The sequence below is a fragment of the Neovison vison genome, chromosome 2 (genome assembly GCF_020171115.1).
Source record: "Neovison vison isolate M4711 chromosome 2, ASM_NN_V1, whole genome shotgun sequence".
NCBI lineage: Eukaryota > Metazoa > Chordata > Mammalia > Carnivora > Mustelidae > Neogale > Neogale vison.
The window spans coordinates 212,874,202-212,901,028 of NC_058092.1; the positions used below are offsets into that span (position 1 = coordinate 212,874,202).

At 37.0% G+C, this 26,827-nt stretch overlaps 1 protein-coding gene across 2 annotated transcripts in view; it reads left to right on the top strand.

Annotated features, from left to right (window-relative positions):
- SLF2 (SMC5-SMC6 complex localization factor 2) overlaps positions 1-26,582 on the top strand; it is a 49,577-nt gene extending 22,995 nt beyond the window's left edge. For both annotated transcript variants that reach the window (XM_044240320.1, XM_044240321.1), the window contains exons 10-20: positions 2,209-2,284; positions 3,118-3,259; positions 9,772-9,874; positions 10,498-10,674; positions 12,814-12,911; positions 13,923-14,010; positions 15,217-15,348; positions 15,804-15,881; positions 17,547-17,633; positions 20,587-20,655; positions 23,246-26,582. In XM_044240320.1, the coding sequence (XP_044096255.1) occupies positions 2,209-2,284; positions 3,118-3,259; positions 9,772-9,874; positions 10,498-10,674; positions 12,814-12,911; positions 13,923-14,010; positions 15,217-15,348; positions 15,804-15,881; positions 17,547-17,633; positions 20,587-20,655; positions 23,246-23,281 (1,086 nt within the window). In that variant the 3' untranslated portion in view covers positions 23,282-26,582. The remainder of the gene's footprint in view (positions 1-2,208; positions 2,285-3,117; positions 3,260-9,771; positions 9,875-10,497; positions 10,675-12,813; positions 12,912-13,922; positions 14,011-15,216; positions 15,349-15,803; positions 15,882-17,546; positions 17,634-20,586; positions 20,656-23,245) is intronic.
- Positions 26,583-26,827: the final 245 nt, after the last annotated feature.

Consider the following 26,827-nt stretch of genomic DNA (forward strand, 5'->3'; position numbering starts at 1 on the left):
AGATTTAAATTTACTATAATCAATCTACAGCTCCAAAGCAAAAGGGAAACAAATGTTTTCCCCTGCAAAACCACTTTAAAATTACCTTCAGCCTGTCATATGATTCTCTTTTTTTAAAGATTTATTTATTAGCGTGCATGCAAGTACAAGCGGGGGGAGAGGGAGAATCTCCAGCAAACTTGTGCTGAGCGGGGAGCCTGACACAGGGCTTGATCTCACAGCCCTGAGATCATGACCTGAGCCAAAATCAAGGGTCATATGCTTAACAGACTAAGCTGCCACCCAGATGCCCATCATATGATTCTTTTTTTTTTTTTTTTTATAAAGATTTTATTTTATTTATTTGAGAGAGAGAGACAGTGAGAGAGAGAATGAGCGAGGAGAAGGTCAGAGAGCGAAGCAGACTCCCCACGGAGCTGGGAGCCTGATGTGGGACTCGATCCCGGGACTCCAGGATCACGCCCTGAGCCGGAGGCAGTCGTTTAACCAACTGCGCCACCCAGGCGTCCCCCATCATATGATTCTTTAAAATTTTTTTAATCTTTTATTTATATATTTTTTTAAGATTTTATTTATTTATTTGAGAGTGAGTATATGAGCAAGCACAAGCAGGGAGATCTGCGGAGGGAGAGGGAGAAGCAGACTTCCCACTGAGCAGGGAGCCTGTTGGGCTCGATTCCAGGACCCCAAGACCAGGACCCAAGCCAAAGACAGATGCTTAATGAACTGAACCATCCAAGCACCCCTATTTTTTATTTTTTAAAATATTTTTTAAACTTGAGATTTTGTTCCCCCAAAATTTGTTTTATACAGTTATATTAATTATATGCCTCTGCATACAAATTTCTGTATGTAAAAAGACTAATTGGATCAAAATATAAGGACAATAACTTTGCATAAATACTACCAAATTACTTTTTAAATTTTACCAAATTATACTGGACATGCTACCTCTTTCTTAATACTCTTACGACCACTGACTGTTATCAGTGTTCTTGATCATTAACAAGCTTAAAGTCAAGCTTCTCTTTTTTTTTCTTTTTTTTTTTTTAAGACTTTTTTAAGATTTTAAGACTGAGCCATCTAGGCGCCAAAAGTCAAGCTTCTCTTAACAAGTTAATGACAGCTTGTCACTTCTCTTTGCATTTCTTTGATTACTAGTGATACTGAACATTCTTTTTTATTTTTTTTATTTTATTTTTTTTTTTTCTGAACATTCTTTTTTAAACGTATATTGATAGGGACGCCTGGGTGGCTCAGTGGATTGGGCGTCTGCCTTCAGCTCAGGTCATGATCCTAGGGTCCCGGGATTGAGTTCCACATCCAGTTCTCTGCTCAGCTCAGAGCCTGCTTCTCTTTCTGCCAGCTGCTCCCCCTGCTTGGTGCTTGCTCTCTCTCTCCCTGACAAATAAGTAAAAATCACGAATAAATAAATCATAAATAAATAAATCATGATTAATTTATTAATCATAAATAAATGGTTTATTGATACATTATTTTGCATATTTTTATTAGTGTGTGGTTTGATTTTTGCCTGTGATCAGTTAGCAGCCTTTTTCTTTATGGTTTTTGGATTTCATTGCACAAATGAACTAGAAAGGTATTTTTTTATAGTTTTCAGTTGTTATATTTGTCTAATATAAATGAAAGTTGTAAAAACAGAATGGAATGGAATTAAACAGAATTAGAATGGAAAGGGCCCTGATTTTAGAATCAGACCTGAATTTTAAGTTCTAACTCCTTGTGTATTATGTTGGGTATCTTAATCTCTCTGAGCCTGTCTGCGAATGTGTAGTGTATGGCCACTTCATAAGGTTATTGTAAGTATTAAAATGGAATGCATATAGGGACGCCTGGGTGGCTCAATTGGTTAAGCAGCTGCCTTCAGCTCGGGTCATGATCCCAGCATCCTAGGATCGAGTCCCACATCGGGCTCCTTGCTCAGCGGGGTGCCTGCTTCTCCCTCTGCCTGTGCCTGCCATTCTGTCTGCCTGTGCTCACTCTCTCTCCCTCTCTGTCTCTGATAAATAAATAAAATCTTTTTTTTTTAAAAAATCTTTAAAAAATAAAATAAAATAAAATGGAATGCATATAAAATACATATTAAAGAAAATCCATAAAACACCTTTATATATGCAAGTAGTAAATGCTCATTTTCTTTCTTCTTTTTTTTTTCTTCTTTTTTAATATTCTTGTCTACTTTGGCAGATGATGTCGGTTCATACAGACTGTATTGTGTCTGTGCAGATTTTAAGTACATTGATGGAAATAACAATTAGAAATGGTGAGTATATAAATTTACTCTGATTAGCAGTGTGAATTACAGGTTGCTATGTACAGTCTCTTTTGTATTGCTAAACATTTACGATATTCAGAAATACAGAACAAAAAGTTATTTTTTTTGTGATCTAAAATCTTTAATAATGATAAGAAACTCCATTCAAAAATAAGTATCTGCAGTTTTCTAGTCGCATTGAGAAAAAGGGTATAAGATCTTGCAAGTGATGCCCTAACCTGATACTTACCAACTCATGGGTTACTGTCCTGGGTAAATGGAAATAGTTAGAAGTTTGTTATTTATTTAGCCAATTAATTTTAACTGGCTTATTGATGTGCAAGTATCGTACTGATTGTGCACTGAGGAGATTGAAAGTATCTACTACAAAAATGTAACAAATGTTACAAAAATGTAACAATTGTTTTATTACCTTTGAGATCCCTTAAAATGAAAGGAGCATTGTGATTTTCATCTTTCACTTGTTTTGAGGATTGTGATTGTATGGGCACTGAAGATGGTAAAATCTTCTGTGTTAGGAGTAGTTGGTATTTTACCATTGTTATTGTGAGTCTTTTCAAAGTGTGTTACTTCATGAGTTACATGCTTTTATTCGTCATCACTCTCAAATATTTTCATAAATGTCGTTTCCTTCATATTTACTTGAAAATCTCTAATTCCTATATGATCATTCTAAATAACTATATTGTCAACATATCATTACCAGATGTCATTTCTGTAAAATCATCATAATGATCCATGTTTCACATGCAGACTGTCACTTGCGATTGTGTGTTTGTGAACCTGGGATTTGGGATAAAATCATTTCTTCTGTTAACTAGATAACTTCAGCGATTCACCAGTTTGGCCCTGGATCCCATCGTTATCTGATATAGCAGCTGTGTTTTTCAATATGGGAATTGATTTCAGATCTTTGTTTCCTCTGGAGAATCTTCAGCCAGACTTTAATGAAGACAATCTAGTGTAAGTTTTATTTTCATAATTAACTTCCAAAAACATTATTTTAAATAATTTTAATGTGATAACAGTAATATTCATTTGATAATTTCAGTACCCACTCTCGGTTTTTAAAATCTCTCAAAGTTGAAATGGACCTTGAATTAGATACATTCCTAACATATGTCTTAATCTAAAAGTCATCATCAAGTTTAACAGGGAGGAAATAGAAATATTTAAAATTTTTAATTTTTAAAAAATAAAACATTATTTGACATTATTCTGTTATTATTTGTCATTATCTGACATTATTTGCTTATTTGACATTATTTGTTGGCATTATTTGGCATTATTCTGTTGGCAATGCTGGCCAAAGCAGTTAGATAAGAGAGAAAAATAGATATAAAAACTGGATATGAGTTGGTGAAAGTTTCATTATTTGCAGAAGTATGTTAATGTATGCAAAGAAGCCTAAGAGTCAACTGAAGTGCTGTAACAAATAAAAGAAACAAGAGAAATTGGTATAGGGCACCTAGCTGTCTCAGTCAGTAGAGCATGTGACTCTTGATGTCAGGGTTGTGAATTCAAGCCTCACATTAGACACGGAGCCTGTTTTAAAGGAGGAGGGGGGCGCCTGGGTGGCTTAGTCAGTAGGGTCACCAACTTTGGGTTTTGGCTCAGGCCGTGATCTCAGGGTTCTGGAATCAAGCTCCATATCAGGCTCTGCACTCAGTGAGGAGTCTGCTTAAGAGTCTCTCTCTCCTCCTCTTCCTCCCACTGCCCCTCCTCCCACTCATCTGCTCCCTTGCTGTCTCTCTTTCTCTTGCTCTCTTGCTATAAAATAAATCTTTAAAAAACAGAGCAGGGTGCCTGGGTGACTCAGTGGGTTAAAGCCTCTGCCATCGGCTCAGGTCATGATCTCAGGGTCCTGGGATCAAGCACCACATCAAGCTCTCTCTGCTCAGCAGGGAGTCTGCTTCCTCCCCTTTCTCTGCCTGCCTCTGCCTACTCGTGATCTCTGTTTGTCAAATAGATAAATAAATAAATAAATCTTAAAAAGAAAAACAGAGAAGTTGGTATGGATGCTGGGGTACAAAGTTTAAAAAGAGAAATTAATAACCTTCAGATATATGAACTATAGCTAGTCTAAAAGATAAATCGAGGGGGTACCTGGCTGGCTCTGTTGGTAGAGCATGTTAATTCTTGATCTTAGGGTCATGAGTTTGAGCCCTACCTTAGGGATAGAGATTACATTTAAAAATTTAAAAAATAAAATCTTAAAAAAAAAGATAAACTGGAAGAAAAGACTTCATTTACAACAGCAAGAAAAATATATGAAATACCTAGGAATAAACTTACATAGAAGAGACAGAAAGAGAGTGAGTGTGTGTATGTGTGTGTGTGTATAAACATTACTAAGATACAAAATAGAAGACCTAAATAAATGAAAGAGCATACCATGCTCTCAGGAAGATTCAACATTATAATATAAATAGATTAGAGCTCCTGACGTTAAACCATAAACTTAATGATATTTGAATAAGAAATGCCAATGGGATAGTTTATAGGAAAGGGGAGAGTTGATACTATATAAGTGATTCTAAAGTCATATGGAAAAAAATAACAACCAGAAAAGCTTTGAGAAAGAAGAGTTAGGAGGTAGGACTGGCCTTAGCAGATAATAGTATAAGACAAATGCAAAGTGCAAGGCTCTGTCAGTAGAAAAAAATAAGTCCAAAATAGAACCAAATACATATTAATGCTTCATGAATGTTAAAGATGCTATTTCCATAAATGAAAGAGTAGGATATTAAGTATCTCAGATTATCCATTATTTGGAAAACTGGGTAGCTATCTGAAAACAAATTTTGCATCCATACCTCAAACTGATAGAGCAAAGATTTAAATGTATATAATGATGGGGCGCCTGGGTGGCTCAGTGGATTAAGCCACTGCCTTCGGCTCAGGTCATGGTCTCAGAGTCCTGGGATCGAGTCCCGCATCGGGCTCTCTGCTCAGCGGGGAGCCTGCTTCCTCCTCTCTCTCTCTGCCTGCCTCTCTGCCTATTTGTGATCTCTCTCTGTCAAATAAATAAATAAAATCTTTTAAAAAAAAATGTATACAATGAAACCGTAAAAATAATAGAAGAAACCAGCAGGTTTTTATAATCTTAAAAAAGGGGAAATGATTTTGTGTATGAGCCTAACACTCAAAACCCTTAAGAGGAAAATTAACTTATTTGACCAAAATAATTTGCCATGACAGTAATCACTATACACAGTCAAAAGAAAAACCTCAAAAGGGAGGGGGAGGGAGATCTATATTTATATGAATTTTTCATATTCATGCATGTATGTATGAACGAAACAATTCTGGTTACAGATGAAAGTTTAGTTTCAAATTAATAAAAAGATCAGTAACCTATTAGAAAAATGGACAAAGGAATAAACTGATCACAGAAATAAAAATGGTTCTTAAGGGGCGCCTGGGTGGCTCAGTGGGTTAAATCCTCTGCCTTCAGCTCGGGTCATGATCTCAGGGTCCTGGGATCGAGTCCCGCGTCAGGCTCTCTGCTCAGCAGGGGGTCTGCTTCCCTTCCTCTCTCTCTGCCTGCCTCTCTGCCTACTTGTGATCTCTCTCTGTCAAATAAATAAATAAAATCTTTAAAAAAAAATGGTTCTTAAATATGAAAATATACTCATCTTCGCTTCTGAGAAAAAGGTAAATTCTTGTTATTGCCAGACTCACCTCTCTAGTTCTCTTTCCATCCATACAGGATCTCTTCTTGCTCAGATGTAATCTGTATCTAAAAATATGTTGACTAGCTAATTTTCAGATAAAGACTATGTTCTATCACTAGGGAAAATAATGCTTTCTTAGCCAATCCAAAAAAACAACCATTTCCCCCAAACATGACTAAGATATTTAAACCACCTATATTTAGAAGTTAAAATTCCAATTATTTTATTATTTAAGCTTTAATGAAATCAGTAACATGTGGTAATGTATGTTGTATGCAATAGATTTGAAAGTTTCTTCAGTGTTGCAAGCAAGTACTGTAGTGGACATAGTGAAATAAAGATTATAATGAATGCATTAAGACATAATACACGCAGGGACGCCTGGGTGGCGCAGTTGGTTGGACGACTGCCTTCGGCTCAGGGCGTGATCCTGGAGTCCCGGGATCGAGTCCCACATCAGGCTCCCAGCTCCATGGGGAGTCTGCTTCGCTCTCTGACCTTCTCCTCGCTCATGCTCTCTCGCACTGTCTCTCTCTCAAATAAATAAATAAAATCTTAAAAAAAAAAAAAAAGACATAATACATGCAAATGATATTTAGCAAAATAGTTTTTTTTAATTGGTTACTTACCAGTTGAAGAGTTGGCCTCAGTTAGGTTTGTTGACTACAGTGGGGTGGTGGCTGAGGTCACCGTTGCTGCATAGTGGTAAGCACTGATGAGCACAGGAAAGCAAGGAGGAGCTGGTGAAGGGATGAGTGAACCATGTTGAAATGCTTGTTTAAGCAACATGAGTACAAGACTGAATCCTGCTGAGATATGACCACAACTCTTTTCACTAAGACTCACGTGCATCTTAACCATTTTTGTTGGGGTGTGTGAAATGTTTGAAAGCTCTTAAATATTCAGGTAGGGAGAGTAAGATGCTGAAGGACAGTGGAACAGTTCTTTTCTTGACCGTTTCTCTGTTAGATGTACAGACTTAAAATCTGAGTCACAACTAACCTCTTTCTCGCCTGTATTCCATCAGTTCTCACATCCCTGTGTTCTACTTCCTCTGCTTATGTCCCAGCTATTTTTCCTTTTTTATTACCGGTGTTACTCTAATTCAGATCCTCTTTTCATGCCAACCTTGGCAAAAAGATCTCCCATTTCTCCAGGGGCTTTCCACCTCCAAGATATTTATTGTTTTCACTGTTGTAGGATTCCTTTTATGAAACATAGCCTTGAACTTCTTTCTCCTATGTTCTCAGGCCTTTCCACTGTGTATTTAAGACTTTACAATTTGGCCTATTTTCTATTTTGCTGTCCCTTTTGTTTTAACCAAATTGATCTGCTTGCGGTTCCTCGGTATGAGTCATAATTGCATTGGCTCTTCCTCGTACTCATCCCTCACCTCCACCCTCAGTGGCTGCTCTCCAGAATGTTACCTCTGTCTCTCACTGAAGCTCTGTTTTTTTTTGTTTTTTTTAAAGATTTTATTTATTTATTTGTCATAGAGAGAGAAGCGAGAGCAAGCACAGGCAGACAGAGTGGCAGGCAGAGGCAGAGGGAGAAGCAGGCTCCCTGCCAGGCAAGGAGCCCGATGCGGGACTCGATCCCAGGACGCTGGGATCATGACCTGAGCCGAAGGCAGCCGCTTAACCAACTGAGCCACCCAGGCGTACCCTGAAGCTCTGTTTTTAAGAGCAAGACAGTCAGGGAGCCTGGGGGGCTCAGTCAGTTGAGCTTCTGCCTTCAGCTCATAATCCTGTGGTCTGGGATCGAGTCATGCATGGGGCTCCCTGCTCAGCAGGAAGCCTGCTTTTCTCTCTGCTACCACCATTCCCACCCCCACTTGTGGTCACTCTCGCTCGTTCTCAAATAAATCTTTTTTTTTTTTTTTTTTTAAGATTTTATTTATTTGACAGACAGAGATCACAAGCAGACAGAGAGGCAGGCAGAGAGAGGGAGAGGAGGAAGCAGGCTCCCTGCAGAGCAGAGAGCCCGATGTGGGACTCGATCCCCGGACCCTGAGATCATGACCTGAGCCGAAGGCAGCGGCTTAACCCACTGAGCCACCCAGGCACCCTCAAATAAATCTTTTTTAAAAAGAGCAAGATAGTCTTATCTGTATGGAACAAATTAATAAATCATGGTACGATGATCATCATCATCACAACTACTAGTGGTTACGTATTGCTTACTATGTGCAAGGCACAGTTCTAAGTGCTTAACATATAGCACTTCATTTAATGGTCACTACAACTATTAGATAGTATTCTCGGTCCCATTTTACAGGCGAGTCAGGCACAGAAAGGTTAAGTAGTTTGCCTGAGGTTTACAGCTAAGAAGACACACAGGACTACCAAGAAGAGACTTTAAAAACTAAGAAAGCTTTTCATACGTACTTACGGAAATATAAGACATATTAAGTGAAATAAAGAGAGGTACACAACAGTATATAGTGTGCTGCCATTTAAATTAAAGGGGGGGCAAATAAGTACATAATTATTTGTATATACATAAAATGCCTGTGGAAGGAAGGACTAAAACTAGTAGTGGTTTTGGGGAGGGGAACAAACCGTAAAAGGCCTTAGACTGAGGACAGTTCTTCACAGTATACTGTGCCTTGATACCTTTTGAAGTTTTTTGGTTCTTTAACCATATGAAGGTATTATTAATTCAAAAAATTAACCAAGAAAATGTCTCTTGAAGGCCAAATTCATGTGTCTCCTCCTCCATGAACCTCACTGATTGCCACAACCAGAACGTGTGCTTAGAATTGTTTCTTTGAATAGAACTACCCTACGACCCAGTAATCGCACTACTGGGTATTTACCCTAAAAATACAAATGTAGTGATCTGAAGGGGTAAGTGCACCTGAATGTTTACAGCAGCAATGTCCACAATAGCCAAACTATGGAAAGAACCTAGATGTCCATCAACAGATGAATGGATAAATATGTGGTGTATATATATACAATGGAATACCATGTAGCCATCAAAAGGAATGAAATCTTGCCATTTGCGATGACGGACGTGGATGGAACTAGAGGGTATTATGCTTAGTGAAATAAGTCAATCAGAGAAAAACAATTATGATATAATCTCCCTAATATGAGGAAGTTAAGAGGCAACATGGGGGGTTTGGGGGGTAGGAAAAGAATAAATGAAACAAGATGGGATTGGGAGGGCGACAAACCGTAAGAGACTCTTAATCTCACAAAACAAACTGAGGGTTGAGGGGGCGGGGGTAGGGAGAGGGTGGTTGGGTTATGGACATTGGGGAAGATATGGGCTATGGTGAGTACTGGGAAGTGTAAACCTGGCCATTCACAGACCTGTACCCCTGGGGCTAATAATACATTATATGTTAATTTTAAAATTTTAAAAAGAATTGTTTTGTATTCCTGTCTATTCATGAGACCTTTATTATGAGTTCTTTATAGCCAGAGCCACTTTCTACATAGTTCTCTAACACCAAGAACAATGAGAACAGTGCCTTGATAAAAAGTAGCTGTTCAAGGGAAAACTAATGCATAGAGATAGAAATTCAGATTAGTGTTTACCTGGAGTGGGAGATAGCAAAGTGACTTCTATCTAGCATGAAGAGACTTCTGTAGGTAATGAAAATGTTCTGCTACTTCTTTATTCTGTTGGCAGTTACACTACTACATATATATTTATCAAAACTTAAAATGGGTATATTCCTTTTATTATATGTAAATTATGCCGCAACAAAACTTTTTTGTTGTTCAGTGTTTCTTAAAATAATTATTTTGTGCCTAATTTCACATTGCTTTATTCTCTTTTCAATAGTTCTGAAACACAGGTGACATTGGGTGGGGAAGGAAGTGAAGATTCATCTTGTAAGCCAATTTTTTCAGCTCTTCCTGAAACCAACATTTTAAATGTGGTTAAGGTAGGGGAAAACTCTTCTTTATGTCTTTATCACGGAACTGGAACCATTTAGTTTTGTGGTTAGTGGTTTTAAAACAAAATCACTAGTGTTTTACCAGGTGATTTCTAATCTTTGAAATTTGTTAGCAGTATTATTTGTATTAAATGTTGTTTTTGCTGGGGGTTTTTTTTGTTGTTGTTGTTTTAATATTAGGAGTGAAAGGGACTTTATAGGTTAATATAGTTCTAGGATACCTTTCCCAAGAAGATTTTAGAAACCAATTATTTTTTAGAAGCAGTACTTTTTTTTAGAATTTGAATGTATGAAGAGAAAAAAGTTATTACTTGTAACTTAGTGATTAAGAATTAGTAACAGTGTTAAAACTTTTTAGTGGCTGAATCAAGTCAATGATGCTGAACCGTTTAAAAAAATCTCAAAAATGAAAATTGGAGAAGAAAATACTTATTGTGTCACCTGATTTAACTATTAACACAAGTATTTCTTGCCTTCTTTTTTCTAAACATCTGATGTTTTGTTTTCTTTAAGTTTTCTTTTATATTCTTCATCAGAAAGTTTTTATAATTTAAACTCTCCAAATAAAATATATCTCCTTAAGTTGTTTTGTCGCTGTACTTCTGTCACAGTTTCTAGGCTTGTGTACATCTATACATCCAGAAGGTTACCAGGATCGTGAAATAATATTGCTGATTTTAATGTTGTTTAAAATGAGCTTGGAGAAACAGCTGAAACAGATTCCTCTAGTGGACTTTCAAAGCCTCCTGATAAATCTGATGAAAAACATTAGAGATTGGAACACAAAGGTAACCATACTTAAAGCTGTTATATTGGTGTTAGTGTTGGTTTTTTATATACCGTCACAATTTGACTTTCATAGTGCCTATGGAATTAATAGTTTCTAAGCTCAGTTAAAATCTCTGACAGAGGGCACCTGGGTGGCTCAGTTGGTTGAGTGTCTTGCCTTGGCTCAGATCATGATCCTGGAGTCCCAGGATTGAGTCCCGAGTCCGGCTCTCGGCTTCATAGGGAGTCTACATCTCCCTCTGACCTCCTCCCCTCTTAATGTCTGTCTGTCTCTCTCTCTCTCTCGCAAATAAATGGATGGAATCTTAAAAAAAAATTTTTTTTTTTAAATTTTAAAAAAAGATCTCTGGCAGATGAAAAATAAACTGAGAAGGGACTTACTTTGTTGGAACTGTATTAAATTTATGATAACTGAATCTTCTTTAAAACTGGAAAAAAAATGTGTTTTTTTAGGCATTTAGTGGGGACCAAGCGTTAATGTAAGTGCTAGAGATATAGCCCTGGAAAAAGATAAATACATTACCTTTATGGCAGTTTTATGTAGTTAGAGAATTAAATAATAAGGTAAATGTATATTGTAATACCATGCCAAGTTATAAAAAGTGCTACAAATTAAAATAAAGTGGGACCTGGGTATAGAGAATAGCAAGGTAGTCAGTAATCTTCTGCTATTTCAGATAAGGCAACCAGGGAATTCCCTTCTTAAGTTACCTTGAGGAGGGGCGCCTGGGTGGCTCAGTGGGTTAAAGCCTCTGCCTTCGGCTCAGGTCATGATCCCAGGGTCCTGGGATTGAGCCCCGCATCGGGCTCTCTGCTCAGTGGGGAGCCTGCTTCCTCCTCTCTCTCTCTCTGCCTGCCTCTCTGCCTACTTGTGATCTCTGTCTGTCAAATAAATAAATAAAATCTTTAAAAAAAAAAAAAAAAAAGTTACCTTGAGGAGAGACCTACATGAAATGATGAAGCAAAGCTACACACACAACAAAAATTTGAGTTGAACCCCTATAGCGATATTAAGGGTAAACGTATAATTGTTAGATTTTTAAGAATTCTATTTTTTAATCATTTTGATGGAAAATTTCTAATGTGCAAAATTAGACAAGTGTGATGAACCCATAATTACTTACCATAATTACTTACCACTTACCACAGGTTTAGCAATTAACCAGACATAATCAACTTTGTCTCGTCTATTACCCTCATCCCATACTTTGTTCCCTTACTCAGAGATTATTTTGAAGTAATTTTGTTAGACTTTAAATACTGAAATAGTTGAGGATCCCTAAAATGCAAGAAATCCCAGGTCAGGAGCATGTATGATCTTCTGCAGCTCTCATTATACACCTTTGGAAACTGGTATTTGTATTTTGCTTATTTAGGGGCACCTGTGTGGCTCAATCAGTTAAGCATCTGACTTTTGATTTCAGCTCAGTTCATGGTCTCAGAGTCCTAGGATGAAGCCTGCAGTCGGCTCCACACTCAGCAGGGAGTCTGCTTGAGAATTCCCTCTGCATCTGCCTCTCCCTCCACTAGCACGCACTATCTCTCTCTCACAAATAAATAAATCTTAAATTAGATCTATTTAGATTTAGATTTGTTTTCTTCTGGAGGATTTAGATTTGTTTTTAATTTTAGCTTATCTTATAACTTAATACAGGTGGCACATATCATGAAAATGAATGAATTAGCTTTTTTAGATATAGGCATAGGTATGACGTAGAACAAAACATGAAAGCCAGGTGAAATTCTGATAAATATATCTGTTCAGTGTGTTCCGAAGTTGAAGATAAAACTGAATCTGGGGGCGCCTGGGTGGCTCAGTGGGTTAAGCCACTGCCTTCGGCTCAGGTCATGATCTCAGAGTCCTGGGATCGAGTCCCGCATCGGACTCTCTGCTCAGCAGGGAGCCTGCTTCTCTCTCTCTCTCTGCCTGCCTCTCCATCTACTTGTGATTTCTCTCTGTCAAATAAATAAATGAAATCTTTAAAAAAAAAAAAAAAAACTGAATCTGTATACCATGTATGTTTTTTAGCAGGTTCTAGACTTCATGCAGTTTCTAAAAATGAGTGTCCTTTTTGTCATAATGCTCCCATTATGAAAATCTTGCTCCCATTATGAAAATCTTGCTCATTCTTTTTCAGGTGCCTGAACTCTGTCTGGCCATAAATGAGCTGTCTAATCATCCGCACAATCTTCTGTGGTTGGTACAGCTGGTCCCTAACTGGACGTCACGTGGAAGGTATTGAAAATTGAGAATTAAACATTAAGAAAAATTTTTGTATTTACATTATTAAAATACTTTTGGGTCCTTTATTTCCTTTCATCATTCCTTGATTGTTAGATCAGTCTTTTACTTTTTAGTCAGGTGTGGGAAAAAGCATTGACAGCCTGATTCTAATCCTTAACATAGATCGTTTTGTGATACTTTTTATTTATTTATTTATTTATTTATTTATTTATTTATTTTTTTAGATTTTATTTATTTATTTGTCAGAGAGAGAGCGAGCGAGCACATGCAGACAGAGTGGCAGGAAGAGACAAAGAGAGAAGCAGGCTCCCTGCTGAGCAAGGAGCCCGATGTGTGGGACTTGATCCCAGGATGCTGGGATCATGACCTGAGCCGAAGGCAGCCGCTTAACCAACTGAGCCACCCAGGCGTCCCGATACTCTTGATTTTTAATTTTAGCTTATCTTATAACTTAATACAGGTGGCACATATCATGAAAATGAATGAATTAGCTTTTTTCTTTTTTTTTTCCCTTTAGTAAACATAAATGTGAGCAATAAAATTTTCCTTCAGTAAATCAGCAGGGACAAAGATAAAGATTCTTTTTTTTTTTTTTTTTTTTTAAGATTTTATTTATTTATTTGACAGAGCGAGATCACAAGCAGACAGAGAGAGAGGAGGAAGCAGGCTCCCTGCTGAGCAGAGAGCCCGATACGGGCCTTGATCCCAGGACCCTGAGATCATGACCTGAGCCGAAGGCAGCGGCTTAACCCACTGAGCCACCCAGGCACCCCAAAGATAAAGATTCTTAATGATTTGCCTGAGTTGCAGGCAATTCTAACTTTATATACAAATATTTTACGTGAAAATTTTACTGTTTTGTTAAAGTTTATATGTTGTTATACTGTCTTCTCTTAAAACACTAGCTGTGTTTCCAGTTAGAAGAACTTTGGGCTCATTCATTTGCTTCTCAAACATTATTGATTAAAATGCGTTCTAAATACTTTTAAATTCTAATTCCAGGCAATTAAGACAGTGCCTCAGCCTAGTGATTATTTCAAAGCTTTTGGATGAGAAACATGAAGATATCCCTAATGCCAGTAATCTGCAGGTATAAATAGTATTTTTGTTTTCTTTTCATAAATGGAAAAGGTAGTGAGGTATAAGGAAAATCGATGGTTCTTAAGTCAAGTTCTTGGATTAGATCTCAGTTCTCAAGCATGAAATTATTCATATAATCTTTGGAATGGTACTTAACTAATAAGGTCCATTACATGGACATGATATCAATACTCAGTAACATATAGGTTGGATAATGAGATGAACTAATGTATAAATACTGGGAAAATCAAAACGTGTTCTATAAATAGGACTATTTATATAATTATCAAGGCTAGTTTTATCACAGGATTAGAACTTGCAGAACTATTGTACATTAATTGCCTCTTTTACCTGTTTTAATATTAAATATTCCTTAAACTATAGAGCTTAAACATGGTTGTCCTCTAGTAATTGTTCAGTAGTAAATACATCATGTATAGATAAGTGGGTTTAAATGTGTCCAACAGAAGCTTCACTGAAAGGTCCTGAAAGCTTTTTACAGACCTTAATAACACTAAGGGAGCTATAGGGGCTACACATAATTGGAATTTTAAAACTCAACATCTAACCGGTCTAGATGTGTTCTTCTGTGAACTGCAATTCAGTACAAGATGCTCAGTTCTCTACTAGATCCGAGGAATAAAAAAATGAAATTAGAGACTCTGCTCTTGGAAACATAATCTAGGTTGAAACAAAATAAACCACTGCAGTATAGTGTAGTAAGAACAACGATAGAGGTATGCATGCACAGGATGCTGTGGGACAAAGAAATTGGAAGGCGCAACTGGTTTCTTTAGTAGAGCTCAGGTAGACTTAATTTCAGGTATATGGGGACTGTCAGTCCTTTCAGTGATACTTTCATCAAAAGAATTCTTTTTAGAATTCAGTGACTTCTACTCATAGGGAGATTCAGCTTTGCTGACTTTCAAATAATTCCACAGAGAAAGCATTCTGTGTGGCCTGTATTGTAATGCCATTCAGTCTCTTCCTCGAGCTTTTATCCTTAATTACAAGTATTGAACCTTTTAATTTAAAATCCCTTTTAAGCAAATCCCTTTTAGTAAAGGAGAATTGGGTATCACTGGACTATAAAGAAAGCTAAAAGGATAAAATTAGAGAAGGCAAAATGAACAGAGGACTGCTAAAAAAAAAGTAGACTAAGAGCGAGCAACTGTATTACTTAATATTGTTGAGTTTCTTCTCTGTCTGTTGATAGATATCAGTCCTACATCGCTATCTTGTGCAAATGAAGCCTTCTGATTTGTTGAAGAAAATGGTCTTGAAGAAAAGGGCTGAACAGCCAAATGGCACTATTGATGATAGTCTTCATTTGGAACTCGAAAAGCAGGTATCCAGAGCAAGATACCTCAAAAGAGTGCATTTGAGTATAACTGAGGCCAGTTACCAAACAACAGCCTAGGCATTTCTGGATTTAGAGACTTAGATACATTCCTGCAAACAAAATTATGAAGTGAATGATATTTTTTTACTTACTGCTGTTACGAAATTCATAAGTAACCTTGAGAGTTGAGAACTGAGGTAAAAGGATGATTGTTGGTAATTCAATACTGGGAGTATTTTTGGTACTCCTTTACTAGGGCATTTGTAAGATAGTAAAAGGAATGCACTTGAGTTAGAAGTCAGGAAGCCTAGGTTAAATGGTTGGCTTTTCCCTAACTACCAGGCTCAGTTAACTTTAGCAAATTCTTTAATCCTTCCTGGGCAACTCTCCTAATGTGTAAACTGGGATAATATCTATGCTAGCTAATTCATGGGTGTTTGTTTCACTTATTTCTCTAACAGGCATATTACCTGACCTACATTCTTCTTCATTTAGTTGGTGAAGTTAGTTGTTCTCATTCTTTTTCTTCTGGACAACGGGTAGGTAGTTTTTAGTGTTCTTTGTTGCTAATTAAGTGTCACTATTGATGGAATGAATGAATATTCTTTATATAGAAGAAAACTTTGTAAAAGTTAACTTTGGGTTTGCTATAGAAATCCCAGTGTACACTGGAAAGAGAGAAGTAATATAGAAACTTTGCAACACATCATTGACAAGAATTATTTGCGCATGTTAGTTGTGTTTATTGGAGTGTAACTTAATCATCCTAACTTGACAGTAGTGTAATACATTAATAAGATACCAAAGGTCACCAAACCAGCTGTTAGCTGGTTTTTTCTCCATCTCTTCACCCACTACACTTTTTTTTTCCCTTTAGAAATAATATTGCCTTCAAAATTAAATTGATGTTAAGTCACAGTACTTGATATATGCATTTCTTAATTATCTCCTCGTGGTAAGATTTCATTTTGAATTATTCTGTCCTTCCCATACTACCATAATCCATACTTCTAGGGAAAGTTCTTAAGTCATCGTGTTTCATACTGTGGATATTCCAACCTGTTTTAAAACTTGGTATCTCCTTTGTCACTGTGAAAAGGACATAACACTGGTTCATATGGAGTTTTCTTAGGTTTTGTTGTTTGTTTTGCTTTTTGGTTTTTTAGGTAAACACACAATGTTACAGTTTCTGGTGAACAACATAGTGACTAAACAGGTTTTATATATTCTACTATGCTCACCACAAGTGTAACTACCATCTGTCACCATACAGTGTGTTACAGTACCATTGACTATATTCACTATGCTGTACCCTTTATCCCCATGACTTATTCATTCCATACCTGGAAATCTGTACCTCCCGCTCCCCTTCAGCCATTTTGCCCATTCTCTCACCACCACCACCAGCCTCTGGCAACCCTCAGTTTGCTCTCTGCATTTATAGGTCTCTTTCTGCTTTTTGTTTGTTTTTCTTTTTTCTTTTTTCTTTTTTCTTTTTTTTTTAGGTTTCACATAAAAGTAAAATCATGTAGTATTTGTTGGCTTCTGATTTATTTCCCTTAGCATTTCTGGATTTAGAGACTTAGATACATTCTAGCAAACAAAATTATAAAATGAATGATATTTTTTACTTACTGTTAAGAAATTCATAAGTAACCTTGAGAGTTGAGAACTGAGGTAAAAGGATGGTTGTTGGTAATTCAATACTGAGAGTATTTTTGGTACTCCTTTACTAGGGCAGTTGTGAGATAGTAAAAGGAATGCACTTGAGTTAGAAGTCGGGAAGCTTAGGTTAAATGGTTGGCTTTTCCCTAACTACCAGGCTCAGTTAACTTTAGCAAATTCTTTAATCCTTCCTGGGCAACTCTCCTAATGTATAAACTGGGATGATATCTATGCTCTGATGTCTAAACTCTGTAGGTTTATCTGTTTATCCGTTTGTCTCAAATGGTAAAATCTCGTCCTTTTTATGGCTGGCAGTATTCTATTGTATGTATGTGTGTGTATATATATATATATATATATATATACACACATATACATGTATACATGTGTATATATGTGTATTCATGTATATATATATGTATATATATATATATAGTAAGTGTAGATTTTTAAATGATTGTTAGTTCTAACAGCACCATCTCTGTGTTAATTTGCAATGCTTCAGAGTTGTTTTCATCCCTCATGTTTGTTTTGCACAGAAACACTTCGTGCACCTCTGTGGAGCTTTGGAAAAGCATGTTAAGTGTGATATTAGAGAAGATGCAAGGCTGTTTTACAGAACTAAAGTAAGTGTGTGTTTTTCATAAGGAATGTTAGGGGTTTTTGTTGTCATTGTTGTCTAGCTTTGATTACATTAATATTTGAGGAAGAGAAGCGCCCCTTTAAAAAGGGGGTGGGGGTTGAGTAGCTCAGTCAGTTAAATATTTGCTTTTGGCTCAGGTCATGATCCTGGAGTCCCGGGATTAAGCCCCACATTGGGGGGGCGCCCCCCCCCAGGGGGGAATTTGCTTCTCCCTCTGCCCTTCACCCTGCTCATGCTCTCTTACCCCTCTCATGCTCTCTGGCTCTTGTTCTCTCAAATAAATAAAATCTTTTTTAAAAAGAGCATATAAGTGAGAAATATGATTTTCTCTATTAAGAACAGAAGTTAGTTTCTACTAAATACTTATAGCTAAATTAAAAGTGAAAGGAAAGGTGCCTGGCTGGTTCCGTCAGTAGAGCATGTAACTCTACGTCTTGGGGTTGTGAGTTTGAGCCCCACATTGGGTGAAGAAACAACTTTTTTTAAAAAAGTGAAGGGGAGGAGCTCCTGGGTGGCTCAGTGGGTTAAGCCACTGCCTTCAGCTCGGGTCATGATCTCAGGGTCCTGGGATCGAGTCCCGCATCGGGCTCTCTGCTCAGCAGGAAGCCTGCTTCCCTCTCTCTCTCTGCCTGCCTCTCCGTCTACTTGTGATTTCCCTCTGTCAAATAAGTAAATAAAATCTTTTAAAAAAAAAAAAAAAAGTGAAGGGGAAAAAAAATCTCAAGACAAGTGTATTTTTCATTTTACTATACTCTATTCTAAAACTCCTAACACCTGAAGAGAAAGTTCTTCCAGTACTCATTGGAGATGCCTCCGTCTCCAATGGAGATGAAACTTACTGAGATGAAGCTTATTGAGATGCCTGCATGGTTCAGTCAGTTAAGCTTCTGCCTTCAGTTCAGGTCATGATCCCAGGGTCCTGGGATCAAGTCCTACGTCAGGCTCATTGCTCAGCAGGGAGTCTACTTCTCCCTCTGCCTGCTGCTCCCCCTGCTTGTACGTGCTCACGCGCTCGCTCTCTGACAAATAAGATCTTCCCAAAAAAAGACACTAGTAAGTTTATTTTGTCATTATACAAATTAAGACTTTTTTTTTTTTTAAAGATTTTATTTATTTATTTGTCAGAGAGAGAGGGAGAGCGAGCGAGCACAGGCAGACAGAGAGGCAGGCAGAGGCAGAGGGAGAAGCAGGCTCCCTGCCGAGCAAGGAGCCCAGGACGCTGGGATCATGACCTGAGCCGAAGGCAGCTGCTTAACCAACTGAGCCACCCAGGCGTCCCCAAATTAAGACTTTTATGCCAAAATTTGTTTCAGGGATTGAAAACAATTTTGTGACGATTGAAAACTTGTTTTGTTCATGGAGAAGAAATAGGTTAGCTGTTGTTCTTTGAATGATCCATTAGAGAATGTGTTAAAGAAGGATTCTTCAGGGTTCTAAGTCCTACTCACCCAGTCTGAGCTCTAAGATGGGAATGATTCAGCAGTAAGCTTGCTAATAGCTTTTTTCTTAAGCGTTTAGTACATTCAAAGACAGTAGAAAAGCTGACTATGAGTATAGAGTTAGGAAAGCAACTTGAGTATTAAAATAGTGATTTTAACAGTTTTACCTAAGACACTGAACACTTTTTAAAAAAAACTTTTAAGGATTTTTTATTCCAAATCATCTTTTAGCATTTGTAATGTAAAGCTGATTCTTTTTTGCCATTGTGTTTGGATAAGTCAGTAAATGTGAAGTTTCAGCTTTGTAACTTTATATCTTAAATTAATTAGCTATAAAGGTTAGTCATTTCAACAATGCCCATTTGGATTCAGTATGTGTATTTATTTTAGTAGATTTCAGTTAAATACAGAGATGAGCACCTAATGAAGTTGTATCAGATTGCAGATTTTCAGAAATATGTAGGGGATAGCTCTTTGACTTAAGAGGGGAAACCATAGTTTCAAAGCACATTCTTTTGAACATTGACTAGAGTTACTGGCCCGTAGAACTTGGTGGTAGTAGCTACTGCTGACAGATGTGCTAAAAAGGGACCACCCAAGGTCTTTGTTTCTTAAAGCCAGGAGCCTGTATAGATTGGTGCCAGGGCTTCTCTTACTCAGAGTGGAGAGAGACACAAGAGTCTATGGAAATTGCATTGGGGGATGGTCCGCTGAGGAGTTGCCTCTTCACAACCTGTAATAGAAAAGGTGTTATTTTGGAGAAACTGAATCTGCTGAATTCTAAATGGAGAAGAAAGTAGACCTTTTAATTTACTTTATAAACTTAAAACAGCTATAAAATTCCTGACTTGTTTAGAACATTTTTCTTAAGCAGTTATGTTTAAGAGCTAATTGAGAATATCTAGAGTGGTAGGAAAGTTTAAGTTTCATGCAGAGACTCACTAAACCTTCAAACATAGGAATATACCTTGTATTTGAAGGGGTTTTGTAGTACTTTGCAGAAATGTGGAGAGGCAGAACAGTAAATCTTGGATCTTCTGATAGTGGGGAAAGGAACAAATGACAGCCGTTCTTTGTGGCCTTGAGTCTTTCAAATAGAAGTTGGAAAGATAAGGACAGCCAAAGCCTTGGGCCCTATAACAAACCCACACCTGAGCTTATTTATGTGGGTGTTCAAAAGCCAGCAAGTTGAAAATATAAGTATCTTGCAGGCAGGAAAGGAGCACATTTTTCTGGATGATCTTTAGTAACTAATGGGAAAATAGAGTCCTAAGCATGCAGTAATTTAGGTTATGGTGATCGAGGAGTCTTATATTAATCTCTGTGATTTGAAAGCCCCTCCAGAAAAAGAGCAGTTTTTTTCTTTCTTGGCAGAAATTAAATTGAATTGTTGGGTGTGGGCCTATCACAACTATCCGATCTTTTATCAAGCATTAAGTGGATTTTAGTTAAGGCTGTTTTGATCTGATTACTTTTCCCCTTTTTGATGTTTTTAAGGTAAAAGACCTGGTTGCCAGGATACATGGAAAATGGCAGGAAATAATCCAGAACTGTCGGCCTACTCAGGTGTCATTTTATTAAAGTTTTTTTATTTATTCTTAGTAGTTTTGCTAAATGGTAACTTTTTATGTTTGAAATAAATTATTACACAGCACTTTCTTCTAGGTATCTTAAGATAAACTGAAAACTCCAGTATAATAATGTGTGTATGTTTTTTAGTTTTTGTTTGCTTTTCTGTTTATTAACTTATTTCCAGAGATGGTTGAGCCCATTTTAAAATGTCACATTGCCTCAAAGGTGGTTGATACTTCATGGGGAGCATTTTTCTTAATAGCTTTATTGAGATAAAATTCATGTATCATATTTCACTCATTTAAAGTGGTTTTTAGGGGCATTTGGGTGACTCAGTGTGTTAAAGCCTCTGCCTTCAGCTCAGGTCATAATCCCAGGGTCCTGGGATCGAGCCCCACATCAGGCTCTCTGCTCAGCAGGGAGCCTGCTTCCACCTCTCTTTCGCTGCTGATTTGTGATCTCTGTCTGTCAAATAAATAAATAAAATATTTTAAAAATTTTTTTAAAAAGTGGTTTTTAGTATATGTACAGAGTTGTGTGACCACCACCACCAAGTGTTTTAACATACTTTAAAACATTTTTGTCGGGCGCCTGGGTGGCTCAGTGGGTTAAGCCGCTGCCTTCGGCTCAGGTCATGATCTCAGGGTCCTGGGATCGAGTCCCGCATCGGGCTCTCTGCTCTGCGGGGAGCCTGCTTCCTCCTCTCTCTCTCTCTGCCTGCCTCTCTGGCTACTTGTAATCTCTCTCTGTCAAATAAATAAATAAAATCTTTTAAAAAATAAATAAATAAATAAATAAATAAATAAAACATTTTTGTCACTCCAGAAAGAAATGCCAGAAGCCATTAACAGCTACTGCCTATTTCCCAACCACCTGTATTTCTATCCCCAGCTCCCCCCAAGCCTTTAGGTGACCGCTGTTTTTTCTGTCTATATAGATTTTCCTACTCACATTTCCTCTAAGTGAAACGATATACTATTTGGTCTTTAATGACTGGCTTCTTTCACATAATATTAGGTGAATCCATGGTGTAGCATCTATGTCATTTCTGTTGTCAAGTAATATTCCATTATATGAATTATCCACTTACTAGATGGACATTTGATTATGCTTCCACTTCCTGGCTGTTCTAAATAATGCTTCCATGAACAATACCACACGGGTTTTAGTGTGAACATGTTTTCAAATGAAAATATTTTGGGTGTATACCTGGGAGTAGAATTGCTGGGTTTTGTGGTGATTCTATGTTAAATGTTTTGAAGGAATTGCCAGACTGTTTTCCAAAGTGGCTGCACTGTTTTACATTCCCACCAGAATATATAAGGTTTCTAAATTCTGCACATTCTTGCTAACACTTGTTATTATCTGTGGTTTTGATTATAGCTATAGTAGGGGGTTGGTAGTAGAACCTCACTGTGGTTTTAATTCATACTTCCCAGTGATGAATGATGTTGAGAATCTTTTCATATGCTTGCTGTCCATTCATGTAGCTTCTTTGGAGAAATGTCGGTTGAAATCCTTTGCTCATTTTTTAATTGGGCTTTTTATCTTTTTATTATTGAATTGTAGAAAATTTCCATTTGTTCCAAATACAAGTCCCTTGTTAAGTATATAATTTGCTAATATAATCTCTAATTCTGTGTATTGTCTTTTCATTGCCTTGATAGTATCATTTGTAGAACAAAAGTTTTTAACTGTGATGAAGTCCAGTTTTATTTATTATTTTTCCTTTTGTTAGGCTTTTGGTATCCTATCTAAGGGGACTTTGCTTAAGAGGGGCATTGTGTAAGCAACTGGTATTACATTTGCTATACTATAAATTTGCCTTTTACAAACTAACGGATATGTTATTGTCTAAAATTATGCTTCTCAAATTTTAATGTGAGTATAGGCATCAGTTTGTTGAAATGCCAATTTTGATTCGTTAGGTCTGGAGTGGGACCTGAGAGATGCTCCATTTCTAACAGGTTCTCAGATTTATGGCAGTGTTGCTGGTCCAAGAACCATAATTTTAGTATACAGGACCTAGAAGTTGCTTACAGTTTATGTCAAAGCAACAGGAGCACTGAAGATTAATTAGAAAAAGTAATCTCAACTCTTCTGTATTTTGAATCTCTTGGTGTTACTGGCCTTAATAAGATACGCCTGCTCTTTGAGAACAGCCTTTGAGAAGTCTTAAACTAATGTTTTGTTGTTAACTTCAGTTTCTGATCCCAAAAGATCTTGTTTTAGCCTGGCCATCTTTTGCTGATGTGGTATTAAAATAAATGAATTTAATATCAAAACTTTTCTGTTAGTCACCTTAACATTTTATTTAATCTTCTTAAATATGATCCTCCACATGTGTGTGTTGGTAAGGAAAACATCTTGCACTTATTCTTTACTTTTTTAAAATTAATTATTAATTGTTGGACCACAAAATGTGAAAACTGATTCTGATTACCATAAATGTTCAGAGAAATATATAATATAATGATTTTATTACTACTTTTAGCAAAATCCTGTTTGATGATTAGTAGTTTTATAAGGATTAATACATAATCTGATTTTCTTTATCCTGTTTTTTCCCCCTTCCCTTTTCTAGGGGCAGCTTCATGACTTCTGGGTACCAGATTCATAACAGGATTTGAAGCAGCAAAAATATGAACCAAGAGAAATTCAATAAGATCTTTTCCTAGAGGAGTAGAAAGAATGCTACAAACTCCAGTGGAATGCTAAGAAAATGTGCTGCAAATGTGCCGCTTGAATATCTAGTATGAAGCTGGTAATGAAGAAATTGCCATTTCTAAAGCAGATATGAAACATGATCTGCTTAATTTTAAAGCAACTGACATTTTAAAAAGAGCAGCATCCTATAACAAGAGGGGAGTGGTAGAAGCAACTAATAGTTGCATGTCTAACCTACCCCTGTTAACTTCTTTTGCTAAATTGTAAGCCAGTTATTCTTTTTTTTTTGGGGGGGGGGTGTTTATGGCACTTGGATAATCACAGGAAGTATGTAGGAAAGGGTTTGGACCAACTTGAGTAGTTGGACATGGAAGTCAAGACCAAGTTCCAGTTGGGTTTCATTTTGCCCTTGGTTATTTTAAGACTCAGAAAGAAGACTTAGAACTGAGATTAATAACAAAAAGAATAAATCTCTTCTGTAATTGCTATAAACCACAGGGAGGTTTCAATACATACATTTTCCTTCACTATTCAAGATTATAAATCTGTAAGGTTTTTAAAATACATTTAAACAGTTAAGAATCAGAAATTTGGTATATTGCCAGATCCCCCTTAAGGGGAAGAAGTTAAGCTATAAAATAGTGTCTCTGTTTTCATGCCAAAACATTCGTAAGCAGTTTGTTTTGGATTCCTTTTAAATGTATATATAATTTTTTAAATACTGGTTAAATCTTAGAATCTTGGCTAAATCTTAGAATCCTGGCCCTTGGTTAGCCATATTACAGATATAGTATAGAAGCTTAAAGATCTGGACAAGTTTCCAAAACCCTTACTTTCATGAGTATATAAGCTTGGCAGAGACCTGGATGGTGTTTATTCTTTGGGACATTGCACACGCGTGTGTGGGCGTGTGTGTGTATGTGTGTGTGCACGCGCGTGTGTGTGCTTGTATTTTAAATTTGTTGCACTTGAAAACCACAGCTGCTCTAAATATTCTTAAACACTGGAAAGCCATCCTTGGGTTTAAATGGTGAAGGGTTAGTAGAAGTGCACGTGCTGGTCTTAGCCCAAGGGCCCTTTGAAGCCTTTGGTAGTAATAGACTCTTACTAACTAACTGAAAAATTCTTTTGTTGACTGAGTGTCCCTTTTGGGGTGGGGGTTTGTTTCTTGAATGAGAATGTCAACAACTTTTTTCCTTCAATATTGACTTGGATGACACTGCTTTCCTGAGCATTCTGAGGTCTCCAGTTGTGGGGGAGGAGATGATGGAGAGGAAGGGAATTGGACTTGAGATTTATGGTTTGAGAGGGGAGATAATAATTTTTTTAAAAATAGCTTTCTACCTCTAAATTGAGGCTTAGGAGTAAAACATTTTATCTTAAATTTATCATTTACAATAGTATAAGTAACTTTTGAGCCCATGTCAAGCATTGAGCAGTTAGAGATTTTATAGGGAAGACGTAAATCAACTCCCGAGAACCCCGACTGAATGAGGCTCCAAGAGTCAGACCAACAAAAGTTTTATTCTGTGTTGAGTTTACTGGTAAGAATATTATTATCTTGATACTACCTCTCAAGGGTATTATTAGAAAATGCCACTTATGGTTAATGAGATAGATACAAAGAGTTCTATTTGACAGAAGCTTGAAACTCTGGCATCTATCTGCCCAACAATGGGGGCTTTCACTCTTTGTAATTTAATACTTTGTAGATACATTATTTGTGTGTAATTTTATAAGTGTTCATATTTTTCTCATTTTGCATTGTGTAAAGTGTACAAAATCTCAAAGTATAAAATACTGCTTATATTGCTTGTAATTACAGTGTGTAAATATTTTCTAATCGTGTACATTGACGGGGGGACAAGTGGGTTATTCAGGTTTTTTTTTTAAGTGACCCTTTTGTATTGCAGTTTCAAGAGATAACTGCTCATCAAATTTAAAACCACTTTGATACATTTTTATTTAGCAGTTCCAGTAAGAAAAGTCTCTATTTTTAATTGTCTTTCTTCATTAGAGAAAAATACTTTACCTGTCCCTTTAAAAATGGCCAGACATCAGTTTGAGCCCTTGTATTTATGACTCTGGTAGATGTCTTCATCTCCAGGTCATAACTCTAGTCAGTATTTGCATTGGGTTCTCATACAAATTCTGGATGATTCTCTTTTAGCACAAGTAGCCCATGACTTTTCTCCCAAATCAAGTATTATCCTTCTCCCTCTTGAGTCCCCATGTTCTTTCTCCCTCCTGCTATTGTTGCCCAGTGAATGGGATGGTAGTGGGGGGGAGAAAATGTTCATTGCACAGAAAATGTCAGGCCACTTTTGGGACTTGGCAAACAAAGCTTGCAGAGTGGTGGTGTGTTTGGCAATATTACTGTGCCAAAAATAACCTTGTCTAATTTTCTGGATATGTATGTCAAACTTATTACCCTTATTGCAAGCTGAAAATTAAGGTACTTGTAAGTGTTTATGCTTTTGTGTGTAACTGTTTGCCTTTTCTGAACTGCTTTTCTTGTTATCGGAAAATACAATTCCCTTAGTTATATCATGTTAAGTGAAGAGGCTCTCCATGCACAAAATGCATCGATGTAGCAGTAAAGTAACAGCATTTGTACATTTCCTGTCTATCTTCTGACGGCAGCGGTGCCTTTGTCACCTTTGGGAAGGTTGGCATTTTGGTTTTGTTTTGAAGTACAAATAATAGCTTGCTTTTGACTTCACAAAAATCTCCCCAGATGTAAGAGAGAGAAAAAAGGCGTGTTGTCATCCAGGCTCAGTCAGGAGCATTTGCATTTTTATTTCTGTCCAAACAAGTATAGTTGGTGGGGACTGGCCAGTAATAATGCGTGGAGTCTTTAAACCAAGGGTAATTTTTAAATTTAAAAATAAAAAATTTAAGAGGTGACCCAATAACAAGTAACTGAGTTAGAAAATTAGGGAAGAGACTGTCCTGGTTTGTCTCTAAGGAGGCAAGATTAGGGTACTGGTGGCTGGGCATGTGGAGCGTGCTCTGCGATGGTTATTTCTTGCTCATTTACAGTGCTGGGGCACCTGGTCATCTGTGCATCTGCTTTCCCTGGGCAGTCCTGTCAGCCAGTTATTCCACCAGCTCTTAGGCAGTTTACAAGTAAATGCAGATTTCTTTTCTCTCTTTTTTTTTTTTTTTTTTTTTTAAGATTTTTTTACTACATCTTGTTTAAAGTCCCATGAATGTATGTGTGTGTTATTAAAAATGCTTTTTCTCAGTTTGAACATGTGTTCGGTAATATTTGTTTGGGAGTGGGAGACAGTTAAATATCTGGAATGTCCTATTTCTTCCCTGCCCTGCCCCCTAGTTTTTAAATTGATTGTTTTTTCCTCTTGCTTTGGATTCTTCAGTCTGTTTTTTTGGCTTGATGTCGCTTGTTTCTGGAATACATAAAGCTATAGTTGTACACAGTTCACTTTTACATAAACTACTTAATAATGTGCTGCATAATTTGTGGCCAAGCAGTTCA